Source organism: Salvelinus namaycush, chromosome 36 (assembly GCF_016432855.1).
Source record: "Salvelinus namaycush isolate Seneca chromosome 36, SaNama_1.0, whole genome shotgun sequence".
Taxonomy (NCBI): Eukaryota; Metazoa; Chordata; class Actinopteri; order Salmoniformes; family Salmonidae; genus Salvelinus; species Salvelinus namaycush.
Genome location: NC_052342.1, coordinates 15,217,212 through 15,234,921, shown reverse-complemented (window position 1 = coordinate 15,234,921; position 17,710 = coordinate 15,217,212). Strand labels below are relative to the sequence as shown.

The 17,710-nt window shown below is 39.9% G+C and overlaps 2 protein-coding genes across 2 annotated transcripts; both read left to right on the top strand.

Annotated features, from left to right (window-relative positions):
* The first annotated feature begins 1,097 nt into the window (after positions 1-1,097).
* LOC120030594 lies at positions 1,098-2,681 on the top strand. Its single transcript, XM_038976019.1, has 5 exons — positions 1,098-1,410; positions 1,630-1,974; positions 2,124-2,252; positions 2,396-2,445; positions 2,562-2,681. Exons 1-5 carry the CDS (start codon positions 1,098-1,100, stop codon positions 2,679-2,681), a joined length of 957 nt encoding a protein of 318 aa, XP_038831947.1.
* Positions 2,682-13,364: 10,683 nt separating this feature from the next.
* On the top strand, positions 13,365-16,352 carry LOC120030563. Its single transcript, XM_038975979.1, has 6 exons — positions 13,365-13,422; positions 13,582-13,947; positions 15,305-15,655; positions 15,805-15,933; positions 16,077-16,126; positions 16,218-16,352. The coding sequence occupies exons 1-6, from the start codon at positions 13,365-13,367 to the stop codon at positions 16,332-16,334; spliced, it is 1,071 nt and encodes a 356-aa protein (XP_038831907.1). The 3' UTR covers positions 16,335-16,352.
* The last annotated feature ends 1,358 nt before the right edge of the window (positions 16,353-17,710 follow it).

Genomic DNA, 17,710 nt, shown 5'->3' with positions numbered 1-17,710 from the left:
CAATTAGAAACACAGTCCACTGACATACTGCATGCTATATAGCCTCTATCTTATCACATGGGCCAGTTTCCCAGACACAGACTATGACTAGTCCTGGACTAAAAAGCATGTTCATGTTCATTCTTGAACTACGATAATTGATTTAAAGTAGAAGTTGTGTACATGTATACTAGGCTACAGGTAAGAGCCCTATCCACCCACGTACACCCCTGACCCCTGACCCCTATTAAACTGTCAGGTGTTACACTTCAGATAGAGCATGATTCTGTGAATGATAGTGAACGAGACTGACATACAATAGACTTGTTTCATCCTGTAAGTGATTCCCCCATAAACACTCATGACACTCCACCACTGTTCCTCATGGTACATATCAAGTTATGTTCTATGTATAACAGTCCTCCTATAGGTCATCAGGAGAACTGTAACTGTTGCATGTGGTGGGGCCAAAGATATCTAAGGCACAAAACTAAGTTTGATACCTAAAGCATATACAGGTACATACTGCATTGTATGCCAGAACATTTTTTGCATGCTTACCAGACAACAGTATTACTTTAAACCCATTTTACTGATGGACATTTATATTTCTCTTACCACAATGCAACCTCGGGATTAACATCTTTGTCCAGTCAGTGCCTGCAAAGTACACAATGTAAAAAAAACATCATCATCAAGACACCCAACCTGCACAAAATATCCTACAAAGTAAGCATTGGCCCACTTTAAACGTTGATTATATGAGTGGTTTTCAGTTATGAAGACCACGGTGGGCTGAATAAGGCATTGACGAAAATGATGCACGTGTCCAGTCCGACCAATCACCAATAAGCCCATTGTAGAAGTGTTGTCTACATAGTAGACTTTTTCCACTTAAGACACAGTTAGTAAAGAGGATGACAACATCAAAGAAGATCATGGCACTGTGTATGATACTTCCACTTCTCAGGGTGATGGGTAAGTCACACGTATATATTTCTCTGCTTATAGGATGTACACCTTTATTGATACAATTCATACATGTATATTGAAGTATATAATGAAATTCTGTACTTTTGTGTATTCTAGATGTGGCACAATCCTTAGCCATCCGTCTCATGTCAGCCAATGTTGGAGACACAGTGACTTTGCACTGCTTTCATAAAGGCAATTTGGCAATGCACTTCTTGTGGTACAAGCAACCCTTCGGATATAATCCTCAGCTCATGTCAACCTTTTATGAGTATGAAAAGAATGCTATATTTTACCATGGCTTTAAAGGTAACCCTCGTGTCTCAGTGGAAAGTGGCAATGGAATAAACCACCTAAAGATCTCAGACGTACAGCTTTCTGATTCAGCAGCATATTATTGTGGAAGTTCCTACTCCAATATGGTGGAATTTGCAGAAGGATATATTCTTATTGTAAAAGGTACAACATACAAATTTAAAGAGAAAATAACTAGTTACTTATGGACTGCAACTGAGGGAACATCTTGAACACTTTTTCCACTTTACCGTCTGGATACAATGATACGGAATACAAAATTATGTATTCCCATAATGAAATATTATTTTATGTATTCAACATATGTTTAGTTAAGACCCACACATATACTTACTGACATAATAACCTTCTTATCACGTTCAGGATCCAGAAACACCACCGTTGTACAGCAGCCTGTGTCTGAGTCAGTCCAGCCAGGAGACTCTGTGACTCTGAACTGTACAATACACACTGAGACCTGTGCAGGAGAACACAGTGTCTATTGGTTCAGACATGGCTCGGGAGAATACCATCCAGGAATCATTTACACGCATGGAGACAGGAGTGATCAGTGTGAGAAGACCACTGAGGCTGGGTCTCTTACACAGAGCTGTGTCTACAACCTCCCCAAGAGGAACCTCAGCCTTTCTGATGCTGGGACTTACTACTGTGCTGTGGCCTCATGTGGGGAGATGCTGTTTGGAAATGGGACGAAACTGGACATCAAGGGTAGGTGATACGTCTTACATTTTTGTTTATATCTATTGAATAATCTACTGTGTAAAACTGCATACAGTACTAGTTATTTAGATCACATGAGAAAACATGCAATCATCCATATAGTTACTATGCTTCTAGCACAATATTTATTTTCACAGACAATGGCGCAGAACCTATTCTCTTGGTGTACTGCCTAAGCGCAGCATTGGGTCTGTCGTTTATACTGATCACTGTCCTTGGTTGCATCATGTACAAGATGAACAAGAGAAAGTGTGTGCTGTGTAGAGGTAAGTGAAGTCCATAACAAATAAATGAATGATTTATGTAGCAGGTAAAGTCCTTCATAGAAGTTGCTCTTCTTTCATATCACCAGATGTATCTGTAATGGAATAAGCAGTTGTATCATTATCTCTTCTGTGTTTCTTTTCAGGACCCGTCTCTCAGAAAAGAGAACCAGCAGTCTCTTCTTCAGATGCAGGGGTAAGCAGAAATCCAAATGTTGTATTACAATAAAAATATCAGTTACTATATATTACTATATAGCATATATAGCATATAGTAATATTCTCCCTCTATTTTATATTTATTCCTCACAGGCCCAAGATGCAGACAGTCTCCATTATGTAGCTCTGAATCTGAGCAACAAGAAGAACAGGTCTAGAAGACAGAGAAGCAACATGGAGGAAGAGACGTTGTACTCTGGGATCAGACAGTAGAACAATAAAACAGATTCATGAGCTCTAAGTTACTGTATTAGCTTTGTTATTGTAACTGTAGCTACTAATAAATTAAATGTATTGCCTCTCTGCCATGTGATAAGATGAATAAACATTTAACAATAATCAAGACAAAGGAAGTTGAATGTATTTATTTGGGCCATGCTCAGGCATCTTTAAGTTGTATTGAAGAAAAGTGTTTTCCGTTCTCATGCGACTAACACCGCCTCACACACAGCAACCTATTCACAGGTACTCTGTGGTGTGTGATGAACACAAGATGAGGAAGTCGCAAAGGCTTTGTTAGGGCCTGCTGGTCTATTGTACACAAGACATATCTCTCTCTCTCTCTCTCTCTCTGCTCTTTACTCCCTCTTTCTCTCTTTTTCTCTCTTTCTGTGGTTTTCAGCCGGATGTCTCAGAACTCTTATTTCTCTCATACTGTAGGCTATACTACCTACACTTCAAGATGACCATTTCAGCAACAGTAAACCAACTGTTTTCATGAGGCAGCTTATCTACACACAGTCGATGGAAATCTGTGAAAAAACATAATGAGATATGTATTAGGTCATTTGAAGTAGAGATCAGTAGAGTATTCTCGATCAGTGTTATGTTAGGCCACTAGAACCATGGACCTGCTCAATGCCAATATCATGCGAGGGCATACTATCCATCTATTCTACTGAGTGTAAATCCTGAATGAGAGATCACTAAAAGAAGACTACTCTATTGTTGTAATGAACACGATGGAGACATAGAGCTGGTTTCAAGCGCAGAGCGCAGCAGGTGTAAAACTTAAAACTTCACATGGGTAGGGGGCAGCATTCGGACTTTTGGATGAAAAGTGTGCCCAAATTAAACTGCCTGCTACTAAGACCCAGAAGATAGGATGTACATATAATTAGTAGATTTGGATAGAAAACACTCTAAAGTTTTCAAAACTGTTAAGATAATGTCTGTGAGTATAACAGAACTGATATGGCAGGCGAAAACCCGAGGAAAATCCAACCAGGAAGTACTATTATTCTGAAAGGCTGTTTTTCCATTGTAAGCCTATCCACCATACAAAGACTTAGGACCCAGTTCACAAGCTTCGTGTCTTCCTCTACATGTGGCCAGTCTTTAGGCATTGTTTCAGGCTTTTACTCTGAAAAATGAGGGAGATACAGCACTTTCAATCAGTGGCCAGTGGAAATTTCCATTCATCAGCCATGCGCCCTGATCGGGAACACGCCTTTCTTGTTTCTCCTTTTCTATTGACGAAGCTTTTGTCCGGTTGAAATATTATTGGTTATTTATGACAAAAACAACCAGAGAACTGATTTTAAACATTGTTTGGCATGTTTCTACTAACTTTTATTGTACTTTTTCTTGTCTTTTTGTATGGAATTAGTGCATGCGCCTTTTATTACTGGATTACTGGACAAAACGTGCGAACAAAAAGGAGGTATTTGGTCATAAAGAGGGACATTATCGAACAAAACAAACATTTATTGTCTAACATGGAGACCTGGGAGTGCCACCAGATGAAGATCATCAAAGGTAAGTGATTAATTTTAATGCTATTTCTGACTTTTGTGACACTCTCCTTGGCTGGAAAATGGCTGTATGGGTTTCTGTGGCTAGGTGCAGACCTAACATAATCGCAAAGTGTGCTTTCGCCGTAAAGCCTTTTTGAATTCGGACACTGTGGTTGGATTTACAAGGTTTATCTTTAAAATGGTGTATAATACTTGTATGTTTGAGGAATTTTAATTATGGGATTTCTGTTGTTTTGAATTTGGCGCCCTGCAATTTCACTGGCTGTTGAAATTGGGACGCTACCGTCCCACTTGTACCAGGGAGGTTTTAATGTAAAGGACCACGGGAAGAGGCAGGTAGCTGGGTCCAGGGGCAGGAAGCAGGTCATACACAGGGGGTCCAAAAAGCAACAGTACAGGCAGGGAACAGGCTAGAAACGTCGCCCGGGAGATCAGGCAATAGGTGAATAACAGGAAATCCGATAGGCTAAGGTACAGGCAGGGAATAGGCAAAAGGCGTCGTTAGTGAGGCAGGCAAAAACTATCATACACGGGATGAGTAAATGATGGGAAAAATAGAGCTTCGAAGAGAAGTGTGTCAAAAACAAACAATACCTCACAAAGATGGGGTGCAAAGAACTGAACTAAATAGTGTGATAATGACATACAGGTGTGTGAACAGGTTCTCAGAATTCAGGTGATTGGGATCAGGTGTATGAGAGTGTGAGTTGGAAGCAGACGTTACAATTGTGTTTGCTATGTTTTCCCTATTTATGTTTTTGGTGAGGTGAAGTGACTGTGTGGTGATAGAAGCCCTAGTGGATGACAGTGTCATAGCATGTATGTTCCAAAAAAGCCTCAATTATGAGTCTCTTAGACAACAGTAGCTGCAGAGATAAAGATTGAGGGAAACCCTGCTTAAAACATGTGTGCTGATTTTATACAATTCAAAACGATGAGATTCTACCTGTAGAACAATTCTGTGACTCTGAACTGTAAAAGATACACGTAAAGACCACAATCGTGCCTGAATGAGGCGTCAACAAAAATGATGTGGTCCAGTTCGACCAATCATATGTAACTCCATTGTTGAAGTGTTGTCTATATGGGTGGACTCTTTCCACTCAAGACCCAAGTTGTGAAGAGCTGACAACTTTAAAGATGATCGCACTGTGTCTGATATTTCCACTTCTTGTAGAGATGGTTAAGTCAATATTTTATATTTCTCTGCTTATGTGATGATTTGGAGACATAAGGTATCCCATTATTGTTCTACAGACACTTTGACAATCCAAAGTTGTATTTGAGGTATGTACCAGCTAATATATTTACATGTTCTCTAATTCATGTGCTAGCTGAGTCGCCATCCATACATCAGGATAGTAGTCTCATGTCAGCGAACGTTGAAGACTTTCCGTTGCTTTTATGCAGGCGACATGGACATACATTTCTCCTGGTACAGCTATTCTCAACTGTGTATACGTTTGACAGGAACAAAACAGCCTACCAAGAGTTTAAGGATAACCTTCACTTCTCAGTGGAAAATGGCCAAAACAAGAATCACCTAATGATCTCAACATGCATCTCTCTGATTCAGGTACTTACTACTGTGGGAGCTATTATAGCAATAAGGTGGAGTTTGGAGAAGGAGCCGTTCTCATTGTAAAAGGTAAAGAGACCGATTTTGTTTAGTTTGTGTAAATCGGAATTGACATATATACAGTGTAAATATGAAGTATTCTCTTATTAGTCAGATAATTAAGATATTCATTTAACACATTTTTATGGGAGAACACTTGCTACAGTAATATTCTAGAGATGCAATGTGTTTATTGGCCGTCTTGTCAGGTTCAGAGTGCAGAATCATGTCTGTGCGTCAACAGCCTGTGTCTGAGTCAGTCCAGCCAGGAGACTCTGTGACTCTGAACTGTACAATACACACTGAGACCTGTGCAGGAGAACACAGTGTCTATTGGTTCGGACATGGCTCAGGAGAATCCCATCCAGGAATCATTTACCACAATAGAGACAGTAGTGATCAGTGTGAGAAGAGCCCTGAGGCTGGGTCTCCTACACAGAGCTGTGTCTACAACCTCCCCAAGAGGAGACTCAGCCTCTCTGATGCTGGGACTTACTACTGTGCTGTGGGCTCATGTGGGGAGATACTGTTTAGTATTTGTATTTGTACTTATTATGGATCCCCATTTGCTGCTGCCAAAGCAACATTACAATACATTCACAGATTTCACAACACACTGTGTGCCCTCAGGGCTCTTCTACACCACTACCACATATCTACAGTACTAAATCCATGTGTATGTATAGGGCGTATGTTAGTGTGTGTGTGTGTGTGTGTGTGTGTGTGTGTGTGTGTGTGTGTGTGTGTGTGTGTGTGTGTGTGTGTGTGTGTGTGTGTGTGTGTGTGTGTGTGTGTGTGTGTGTGTGTGTGTGTGTGTGTGTGTGTGTGTGTGTGTGTGTGTGTCTATGCATGTGTCTATGCCAATGTATGTGTTGCCTCACAGTCCCTGCTTTTCCATAAGGTGTTTTTATCTGTTTTTTTATATCTAGTTTTACTGCTTGCGTCAGTTACTTGATGTGGAATAGAGTTCCATGTAGTCATGGCTCTATGTAGTACTGTGTGCCTCCCATAGTCTGTTCTGGACTTGGGGACTGTGAAGACACCTCTAGTGGCATGTCTTCTGGGGTATGCATGGGTGTCCGAGCTGTGTGCCAGTAGTTTAGACAGACAGCTCGGTGCATTCAACATGTCAATACCTTTCATAAATAAAAGTAGTGATGAAGTCAATCTCTCCTCCACTTTCAGCCAGGAGAGATTGACATGCATATTATTAATATTAGCTCTCTGTGTACATCCAAGCGCCAGCCGTGCTGCCCTGTTCTGAGCCAATTGCAATTTTCTTAATTCCTTTTTTATGGCACCTAACCACACGACAGAACAGTAGTCAAAGTGCGACAAAACTAGGGCCTGTAGGACCTGCCTTGTTGATAATGTTGTTAAGAATATTATTATTATAGACAGATTTCTCCCTGTCTTAGCTACTACTGCATCAATATGTTTTGACCATGACAGTTTAGGGTTACTCCAAGCAGTTTAGTCATCTCAACTTACTCAATTTCCACATTATTTATTACAAGATTTAGTTGAGGTTTAGGGTTTAGTGAATGTTTTTTTCTATATACAATGCTTTTAGTTTTAGACATATTTAGGGCTAACTTATTCCTTGCCACCCACTCTGAAACTAACTGTAGCGCTTTGTTGAATGTTGCAGTCATTTCAGTCGCTGTAGTAGCTGACGTGTTGAGTCATCCGCATACATAGACACTCTGGCTTTACTCAAAGTCAGTGGCATGTCATTAGTAAAAATTGAAAAAAGCAAGGGGCCTAAACAGCTACCATCAAATTTCTGATTCTAACTGGATTATATTTGCGAGTCTTCCATTATTAAAGAACACCATCTTTGTTCTGTTAGACAATTAACTCTTTATCCATATTATAGCAGATGGTGTAAAGCCATAACACATTCGTTTTTCCAGCAGCAGACTGTGATCGATAATGTCAAAAGATGCACTGAAGTCTAACAAGACAGCCCCCACAATCATTTTATCATCAATATCTCTCAACCAATCATCAGTCATTTGTGTAAGTGCTGCGCTTGTTGAGTGTCCTTCCCTATAAGCATGCTGAAATTATTTTGTCAATTTGTTTACTGTGAAATAGCATTGTATCTGGTCAAACACCATTTTTTCCAGAAGTTTACTAAGGGTTGGTAACAGGCTGATTGGTCGGCTATTTGAGCCAGTAAAGGGGGCTTTACTATTCTTGGGTAGCGGAATGACTTTAGCTTCCCTCCAGGCCTGAGGGCACACGCTCTCTAGTTGGCTTAAATTGAAGATGTGGCAAATAGGACTGGCAATATCGTCTGCTATTATCCTCAGTCATTTTCCATCCAGATTGTCAGACCCCGGTGGCTTGTCATTGTTGATAGACAACAATACTTTTTTCACCTCTTCCACACTGACTTTACGGAATTCAAAAGTACAATTCTTGTCTTTCATTATTTGGTCCGATATACTTGGATGTTTAGTGTCAGCGTTTGATGCTGGCATGTCATCCCTAAGTTTGCTTATCTTGCCAATGAAAAAGTCATTAAAGTAGTTTGCAATATCAGTGGGCTTTGTGATGAATGAGCCATCTGATTGAATGAATGAAGGAGCCGAGTTGGCTTTTTTCCCAAAATGTCATTTAAATTGCCCCAAAGCTTTGTACTATCATTCTTTATATAATTTATCTTTGTTTCATAGTGTAGTTTATTTTTATTTAGTTTAGTCACATGATTTCTTAATTTGCAGAACGTTTGCCAATCAGTTGGGCTGCCAGACTTAATTGCCACACCTTTTGCCTCATCCCTCTCAACCATACAATTGTTCAATTCCTCATCAATCCAAGGGGATTTAACAGTTTTTACAGTCATTTTCTTAATGGGTGCATGCTTATTAGTAACTGGAATAAGTAGTTTCATAAATGCATCAAGTGCAGCGTCTGGTTGCTCCTCATTACACATCACAGATCAGCAAATATTCTTTACATCATCAACATATGAATCACTACAAAACTTATTGTATGACCTCTTAAACACTATATTAGGCCCAGCCTTTGGAACTTTGGTTTTCCTAGATATGGCTATTATATTGTGATCACTACATCCTATGGATTTGGATACTGCTTTTAAAGCAAATATCTGCAGCATTAGTAAAAATGTGATCAATACATGTTGATGATTTAATTCCTGTGCTTTTTGTAACTACCCTGGTAGGTTGACTGACAACCTGATCCAGATTGCAGGCATTAGCTACAGTTTGAATTTTTTTCCTGAGTGGTCAGCTTGATGATAGCCTGTCAATATTTAAATCACCCAGAAAATATACTTCTCTGTTGATATCACATACATTATCAAGCATTTCACAAATATTATCCAGATACTGACTGTTAGCACTTGGTGGTCTATAGCAGCTTCCCACAAGAAAGGGTTTTAGGTGAGGTAGATGAACATGTAGCCATACTACTTCAACAGTATTTAACATTAGATCGTCTCTAAGCTTTACAGGAATGTGGTGCTGAATATAGACCGCAACACTGCCTCCGTTGGCATTTCTGTCTTTTCGGTGGATGTTATAACCACCGTGTGGACCTTGTTTCATAGGCTACATATGTTAATATGGGTTATTTTTTAGCAGTTTTCTGTCTTGCTTGAATCTTTTTGATGCTTTACTGGGAAGCTTATCAGAGGTAGACTTACTCATGTTATTTACATTGGCGCTGATAGTGCAGGGTGAACTGCATAAAGTGGTCTTCCTACTATTGCACACCGCCTCAGTGCTAACAGTGTAACTGGTTTATAGGTTAATGATTACCGCTTACAATAGCTGTAGGATAAACAGATTCGGTGCAATTAGGGGTACATACATTAAATTACTTACAGTACAACATTAACATTACACTGTATTTCTGATCAATTTGATGATATTTTAATGGACAAAAAAGTTGCCATTCTTTCAAAAACAAGGACATTTCTAAGTGACCCCAAATGTTTTGAATGGTAGTGTATGTATGTAGCATAATGTATTTACAGTTTTGTAAAGTACTAGTGACAAATAATGCATTCTGATTATTGCATAGATTGTAATGGACACCTATGATGTGTGTAAAATACTTTTTTAGGTTGTACTGGCTATCTGACTAATGCAAAGCTATTTGCCAGCTATGTGTGGCGCTATGTTTGTTGACATTATACAATGCATTCTGGGTGTCACGTAACCAGACCAAAGATGTTATAATGAGGTGAAGGAATTTTTCACTCATCTTTCGGGTAAACTTCCGGAAGTGAATGAAGGGAAGTGAATGATTGTAGACGACACACCCCCTTCAACATGCATACTATAAACATACAAAACTCATCTTGTCTCCTCTTATTATCTTTGGTTGATGCGGAAAAAAAAAAACATGGTGGCGCGCACAAACTACCCATCTCAGATTACATTTGATTTCTGGTAAGTGTTGTACTCAATTATGTAGCTCAATGGTGAGCTCACCCAAAATATTACTTTTTATTTAACTAGGCAAGTCAGTTAAGAACAAATTCTTATTTTCAATGACGGCCTAGGAACAGTGGGTTAACTGCCTTGTTCAGGGGCAGAACGACAGATTTGTACCTTGTCAGCTTGGGGATTTGAACTTGCAACCTTTCGGTTACTAGCCCAACGCTCTAACCACTAGGCTACTTTCAACCCAATTTATGATGATATATCATATATATCATCATCGTTCTGCACCTAATTATTAATAGTAATTGCTATTAGCTAATTCATAATGTAGTTTCTGTCAGCCGAGAGCTATAAAAATATGACCACTTGTGTTATGTCAATCTTTCCTCTGTTAGCACTAGGACAAATGTAGCCTACATTTTCCGGTTTGGATGATTGTGTTACGCTGTAGCTACTTCTGTGAATGTCTGAACATTACATCCAAAATAAACTGCTCACATTCTGGACATAACTTTGTAAGGACTGTGTTTGCGCAAAATGTTTCTGTGAAAAAACAGTGTGGCCAGCTCAAATGCTGATTGTTGCGTCAATCGAAACTGGACGTTCTAAATAATCGTTCTAATCACACTGGTTTAAGCGTACGCTGCTGAGACCACTGTAGAATGATCACACCCGTTTGTTGGTTTGTTAGTACGTATGAAAAGGTTAACAGCTTCTACCCCCATGCCATAAGACTGCTGAACAACTAAACTACTGAAATGGCCACCCGGACTATTTACATTGAACCCCCCCACCATTGAACTCGCTGTTTATTATCTATGCATAGTCACTTTGCAAATGACGTTGATTAACCTGTACCCCCGCACATTGTCATGGTACCGGTACCCCCTGTATATAGCCTCGTTATTGTTATGTACATTTCTTGTGTTACCTTGTGATTGATTAGATTTTTTTTTTAACTTTAGTTTATTTAGTCAATATTTTATTAACTCTATTTCTTGAACTGCATTGTTGGTTAAGGGCTTGTAAGTAAGCATTTCACGGTAAGGTTCACAACTGTATTCGGTGCATGTGACAAATAACATTTGTTTTGATTTACATACTGTATGCCTGTATGAATGTTTGTCCAGAGGGTTTCTGCAGAGACAACCTACTGTTACCATGCTAAACCCACCATCACATCATGCACTCAGTGACCTGTTCACAGGTATCTGAACACTTTGGTCTGCTGTGAGCTCAAGACGAAGCCATATCTACGCTTTGGACAGGCCTGCTGGCCTACTACACACTCTGTGGTTTTCAGCAGGATGTCTATGTGGTGTCAGTCAGTTGGTCTCGTTCTTCGTTGTTCACGTCCATCACTATTAGAAATACAGCTCTACTGACATGTAGAGGAACACAGTATCTTATCACTTACAAGATCATAGGTTTTATAAATTCTTGAACTGTAATCGTTAGTTAACAGAGTGTAGAGTAGAAAGTGTATCCAGGCTACAGCTCAGACCCCTACCCACCAGTGGAGGCTCCTCAGATGAGGAAGGGGAAGACTATCCTCCTCAGTGAATTTCAGTTTTAAAAAAGTTAAACATTTAAAAAGTCATCCTTTTTTAGATAAAACTATACTAAATATATTCACGTCACCAAATAGTTGATTAAAACACACTGTTTTGAAATGAAGGTCTACAGTAGCCTCAACAGCACTCTGTAAGGTATTGTAGCACCATAGTGTAGCCGGAGGACAGCTAGCTTCCGTTCTCCTCTGGGTACACTGACTTCAATACAAAACCTAGGAGGCTCATAGTTCTCACCCCCTTCCATAGACTTACACAAGAATTATGACAACATACCTGCATTTTTCCAATAGAAACTTGTGTTTGCAACTGTTGGACTCCCTGCAACTGTTGGACACAACTATATCAGCTAGATGCAGGCTAGAGTGTGCAAGGCTGTATTGAATGTGTCACTGTCTGTCCATGTGTCACTGTCTCAATTTTTTCTCTCGACCTGCGTGTCCCTATGTTGTAAACTTTCATTCATGGGCTAGGTTGTAGCAACCTCATGACGGGTATAGGGAAAATTTGAGGATCATGTCGTAGCCTAAACATATCGATGGTACATTGAACTGGGTTAATGGTGTTTAACGTTTTTTTTTTCTTTTCTCATGCCACTAAAATCCCCTGACATACACAGCAACCTATGAACACATGAAGATGTGTTCCTGCTTTGTTAGTGCCTCCTGACCTTTTGCACACACAGGGCACTCTACTCTTTCTTTCTTCCTCTCTCTCTGTTTCTCTCTTTCTGTGGTTTTTAGCCAGATGTCTAAGAGCTGTTACCTCTCTCATACTGAACTTAGTCTATACTAGACTTGCTCTTCAAGTTGACAATTTTTGTAACCAACAGTAAACCAACTCTTTTGATGAGGCAGCTTATCTATACCAAGTCAACTGAAATCGGTGAAAAAAACACAATTAGGTTTTTAGTAGGTCAACTGACCTAGAGATCAGTACTTCTTAGTCAAATATCAAACCCTGATTTTAAGTGTGATGTTAGGACACTAGAACCATGGACCTACTCAATAACAATATCATGGGAGGGTATTCTATCCATCTGTTCTACTGAGTGTAAATCCTGAATGAGAGATCACTAAAAGAAGACTACTGTATTGTGTTTGCTGTGTTTTCTCTATATGTTTTTGGTGATGTGAAGTGGCTGTGTGGTAATTGAAGCCCTAGTGGATGAAAGTTGCATAGCATGTGTGTGCCCAAGATAGTCACACACAAGTATGAGTCTCTTAGACCAAAGAAGCTGCAGTTATGAAGAAGAAGGGATGTCGAACTTTAATGATTAGTGATCAATTTGAAATACATTTATAAGGATCAGAATCTACCTATAAAACAGATATTCTGAGGCAGTCCTGCCAGGAAACTCTGTGAGACTGAGCTGAACAAGATACATGAGAAGTACATGAGCGCACCCTGAATGAGGCGTCAACAAAAATGATGCGTAGAGTTCAACCAATCACCAATAACCCCATTGTTGAAGTGATGTCTACACGGGTAGACTCTTGCCACTCAAGACACAGTTAGTAAAGAGTATGACAAATTCAAAAATGATCGCACTGTGTCTGATATTTCCACTTATCGTAGAGAGGGGTAAGTCAATATTTTATATTTCACTGCTTATGTGATGTCCACTCTTGATTTAGAGGCATGAGGCATTGCATTTAATGCTTTAGAACAGTTTGACAATCCAAAGTTGTATTTGGGGTTACCTATATTATATAGCAGACAATATACTTTTATGTTCTCTAGTTCATATGGTAGCTGGGATTAAGTCCTCATCCATACGTCAGGAGAATGATCTCATCTCTGCCAACGTTGGAGACACAGTGATTTTGCGTTGCTTCTATGAAGGCGACATGGCAGTAATTTTCTCCTGGTACAAGCAAACATTAGGAGAAAAACTTCAGCTCTTCTCAACCTTCTATAAGAATGACAGTGATGCTACGTTTCACCAGAAATTTAAGGATAATCCTCGTTTCTCACTGCGATGTGGCAAAGGAGTGAATCACCTAAGGATCTCCGACATCGAACTCTCGGATTCAGCAACATACTACTGTGGGAGTGCTTATAACAACATCATGGAATTTGGAGAAGGAACCATTGTCATTGTAAAAGGTAAAAAATCTGAATTTATAAAGAAAAGTTGCATTAACCTCTTGAATGATAATGCAAAATGTAGATGTCCGCCTAAAGAAACATACCCAAAAGTAATTATTGTGCATGTTATGGCCATAAACAATAACTATTAATGCTTAAGAAGTTCTAGAAAGCATTAGACCTTACCTTTCTGGTAAAAATAGTTACACATTGCTGAGGTGTACTCACTTTTGAGAACACAAGCTCAAGTACATATTACAAATATTATGAATGTATAAAAATATATTTTTTCCTATTCAACAAAACTAGGGGAAAAGGGCTTGGAATTTCTGAAATGCTTTCTAAATATAGTAACAATCAAATTATAAACAACTTACTTTAAGATTTCACCTTTCTTATAATTGCAAAATACTATAAATATGATCATATTTAGTGACAGTACAAATTTGGCCACATTTCACGTGAGAACATTTTCTGCCAAGCCTCCTCTGAGCGACGAAGAGGCACCAATCAAATTGCTGCAGACTCGTTACAACTTCAGCTTTACTCACAAACTGATTTCGTCTTCTGTAACCAAGAGAAAGTGGCCGTTTTTCAATCTCATTCAATTATTTCGTATTTTTTCATGTTGAGAGCTCTAAATCCAGCTGAGAATATCACAGTGAGATTAAAGCACGATTGCTGAAATTGCTAGACTGTCCAATAATATCTACCTGCGGACTGCAGAAACTACACACTGCACCCACTACATTCCTCGCTCACTGCCATTGAGGGGACCTTCAACAGTATGATGCCATTAACATTTTCAGTACATGCCGCTCCTACTAGCATTACGTCACTACAAGTTTAACGTCACTACATGAACACTAGCTAACTAGTACACATACAGTATCTGCTGGATCAGACCCTGTTGAACCCAACTCTCACGTGACACTACTTGGTGGGCCTAGTCTGCGGTCCACAGATAGACCCTACTCAGATTGTCCCCTTTCGTATAGCAGCTCCATCACTCAGAGGGAGAGCAAATCGATTCTTTGTCTGGATAGGCCAGAAAAAGTGACACGTCATTTACCTATGCAAATGTGGGTGGGAAACCTCAAACTAGAAGTCAGCTCCGCTGACAGAGTGGTAGCAGGCAGACTGGGCCATCTGGCACTATAAAGCACTGGACCCTAGGACGTTCACAGAAAGCTTTGTACACCAAAATGTCAGTCTGAACCGGTCCACAACCAATCAATGTCCCCTATATAGGGGACTTAACATCTACTAACATTTTATATCAGGTATTTACATAATCAGATATCACTGAACGTATTCAACAAATGTTAAGTTCAAACATTGGAAACAGATTTTCTGACATAATCTTTCTTATCAGGTTCATGGTCCATAAACACAACTGTGCTCCAGCAATCTATTTCTGGGTCAGTCCAGCCAGGAGACTCTGTGACTCTGAACTGTACAATACACACTGATACCTGTGCAGGAGAACACAGTGTCTATTGGTTCAGACATGGCTCGGGAGAATCCCATCCAGGAATCATTTACACGCATGGAGACAGGAGTGATCAGTGTGAGAAGAGCCCTGAGGCTGGGTCTCCTACACAGAGCTGTGTCTACAACCTCCCCAAGAGGAACCTCAGCCTCTCTGATGCTGGGACTTACTACTGTGCTGTGGCCTCATGTGGGGAGATGCTGTTTGGAAATGGGACGAAACTGGACATCAAGGGTAGGTGATACGTCTTACATTTTTGTTTATATCTATTGAATAATCTACAGTGTAAAACTGCATACAGTACTAGTTATTTAGATCACATGAGAAATCATGCAATCATCCATATAGTTACTATGCTTCTAGCACAATATTTATTTTCACAGACAATGGCGCAGAACCTATTCTCTTGGTGTACTGCCTAAGCGCAGCATTGGGTCTGTCGTTTATCCTGATCACTGTCCTTGGATGCATTATGTACAAGACGAGCAAGAGAAAGTGTCTGCAGTGTAGAGGTAAGTGAAGTCCATACCAAATAAATGAATGATTTATGTAGCAGTTAAAGTCCTTCATAGAAGTTGCTCTTCTTTCATATCACCAGATGTATCTGTAATGGAAGAAGGAGTTGTATCTTTATCTTTTCTGTCTTCCTTTTCAGGACCCGTCTCTCAGACAAGAGAACCAGCAGTCTCTTCTTCAGATCCAGGGGTAAGCAGAATTCCTAATGTTGTATTACCATAAAATGTTACAAATAGCATATAATAATATTCTCCCTCCATTTTATAATTGTTCTTCACAGGCCCAAGATGCAGACAGTCTCCATTATGTAGCTCTGAACCTGAGAAACAAGAAGAACAGGTCTAGAAGACAGAGAAGCAACATGGAGGAAGAGACGGTATACTCTGGGATCAGATAGTAAAACTGGATAATTGAAAAACCATTAGATTTTTATTTTATTAAACTCTCTTTATTAAAATTATTACCAGTATTACTGTGACTAACAATTACTGTAGTAACTTTAATTAAAGGGGAAGTTCACCCATAACACTTCTGGGCACTTTATAACACTTTCCTGGCCATTTGTCAGTACCCCTGGCAATTTTTAGATGCCTTGCTTGAGTATATTTACCAATGTATTTGGTTATGTTCGTATTGAAATCCAGGAAGTAGATTAATGTCTGCCATGAATCGGGACCTAGGTTGAGAATTCTTATCAGTATTATGAGTATTGGAAGAGGGAATTGCATCACAAAGCAAAATATACCGGGGGTATCATCGGATGGGGCCACAGTGTCTCCTGGCCCCTCCTGTCGAAGCCTCCAGTATTTATGCTGCAGTAGTTAATGTGTCGGGGGGCTAGGGTCAGTTTGTTATATCTGGAGTACTTCTCCTGTCTTATCCAGTGTCCTGTGTGAATTTAAGTATGCTCTCTCTAATTCTCTCCTTCTCTCTTTCTTTCTCTCTCTCGGAGGACCTGAGCCCTATGCATCAGGACTACCTGGCATGATGACTACTTGCTGTCCCCAGTCCACCTGGCAATGCTGCTGCTCCAGTTTCAACTGTTCTGCCTGCGGTTATGGAACCCTGACCTGTTCACCGGACGTGCTACCTTTCCCAGACGTGCTGTTTTAAACTCTCTAGAGACCGCAGGAGCGGTAGAGATACTCTTAATGATCGGCTATGAAAAGCCAACTGACATTTACTCCTGAGGTGCTGACTTGCTGCACCTACTGTGATTATTATTATTTGACCATGCTGGTCATTTATGAACATTTGAACATCTTGGCCATGTTCTGTTAAAATCTCCACCCGGCACAGCCAGAAGAGGACTTGCCACCCCTCATAGCCTGGTTCCTCTCTAGGTTTCTTCCTAGGTTTTGGCCTTTCTAGGGAGTTTTTCCTAGCCACCATGCTTCTACACCTGCATTGCTTGCTGTTTGGGGTTTTAGGCTGGGTTTCTGTACAGCACTCTGAGATATCAGCTGATGTACGAAGGGCTATATAAATAAATTTGATTTGATTTGATAAACAAAACAATCAGCAGGATAGGATAGCGTTACCATTACAGTAGCAAGCCAAATACACCACGAGCTAGTTTGGTGAATGGCAAACAAATAGCGTTATAAATGACTTTGTAGTGACTGCAGGTGTTAGCAACTTTGCTTGCAATCTACCTCGAATGGTTGGAGCTTTCCGGTCCATGGTGGAAAGACGGTGAGAACAGAACCCAGTTTCAACCGGTCCCAAAGTGATCAAAGCGATCACTGCACACAGATAACGCAGCTGGTGAAT

Coding starts and splice junctions, on each gene's coding strand:
- LOC120030594 (XM_038976019.1), top strand. CDS start 1,098: ATGTCAGCCAATGTTGGAGACACAGTGACTTTGCACTGCTTTCATAAA. Junction 1,975..2,123: donor GACGAAACTGGACATCAAGG/GTAGGTGATACG, acceptor TTATTTTCACAG/ACAATGGCGCAGAACCTATT. Junction 2,253..2,395: donor AAAGTGTGTGCTGTGTAGAG/GTAAGTGAAGTC, acceptor GTTTCTTTTCAG/GACCCGTCTCTCAGAAAAGA.
- LOC120030563 (XM_038975979.1), top strand. CDS start 13,365: ATGACAAATTCAAAAATGATCGCACTGTGTCTGATATTTCCACTTATC. Junction 13,948..15,304: donor AACCATTGTCATTGTAAAAG/GTAAAAAATCTG, acceptor CTTTCTTATCAG/GTTCATGGTCCATAAACACA. Junction 16,127..16,217: donor TCTCTTCTTCAGATCCAGGG/GTAAGCAGAATT, acceptor TGTTCTTCACAG/GCCCAAGATGCAGACAGTCT.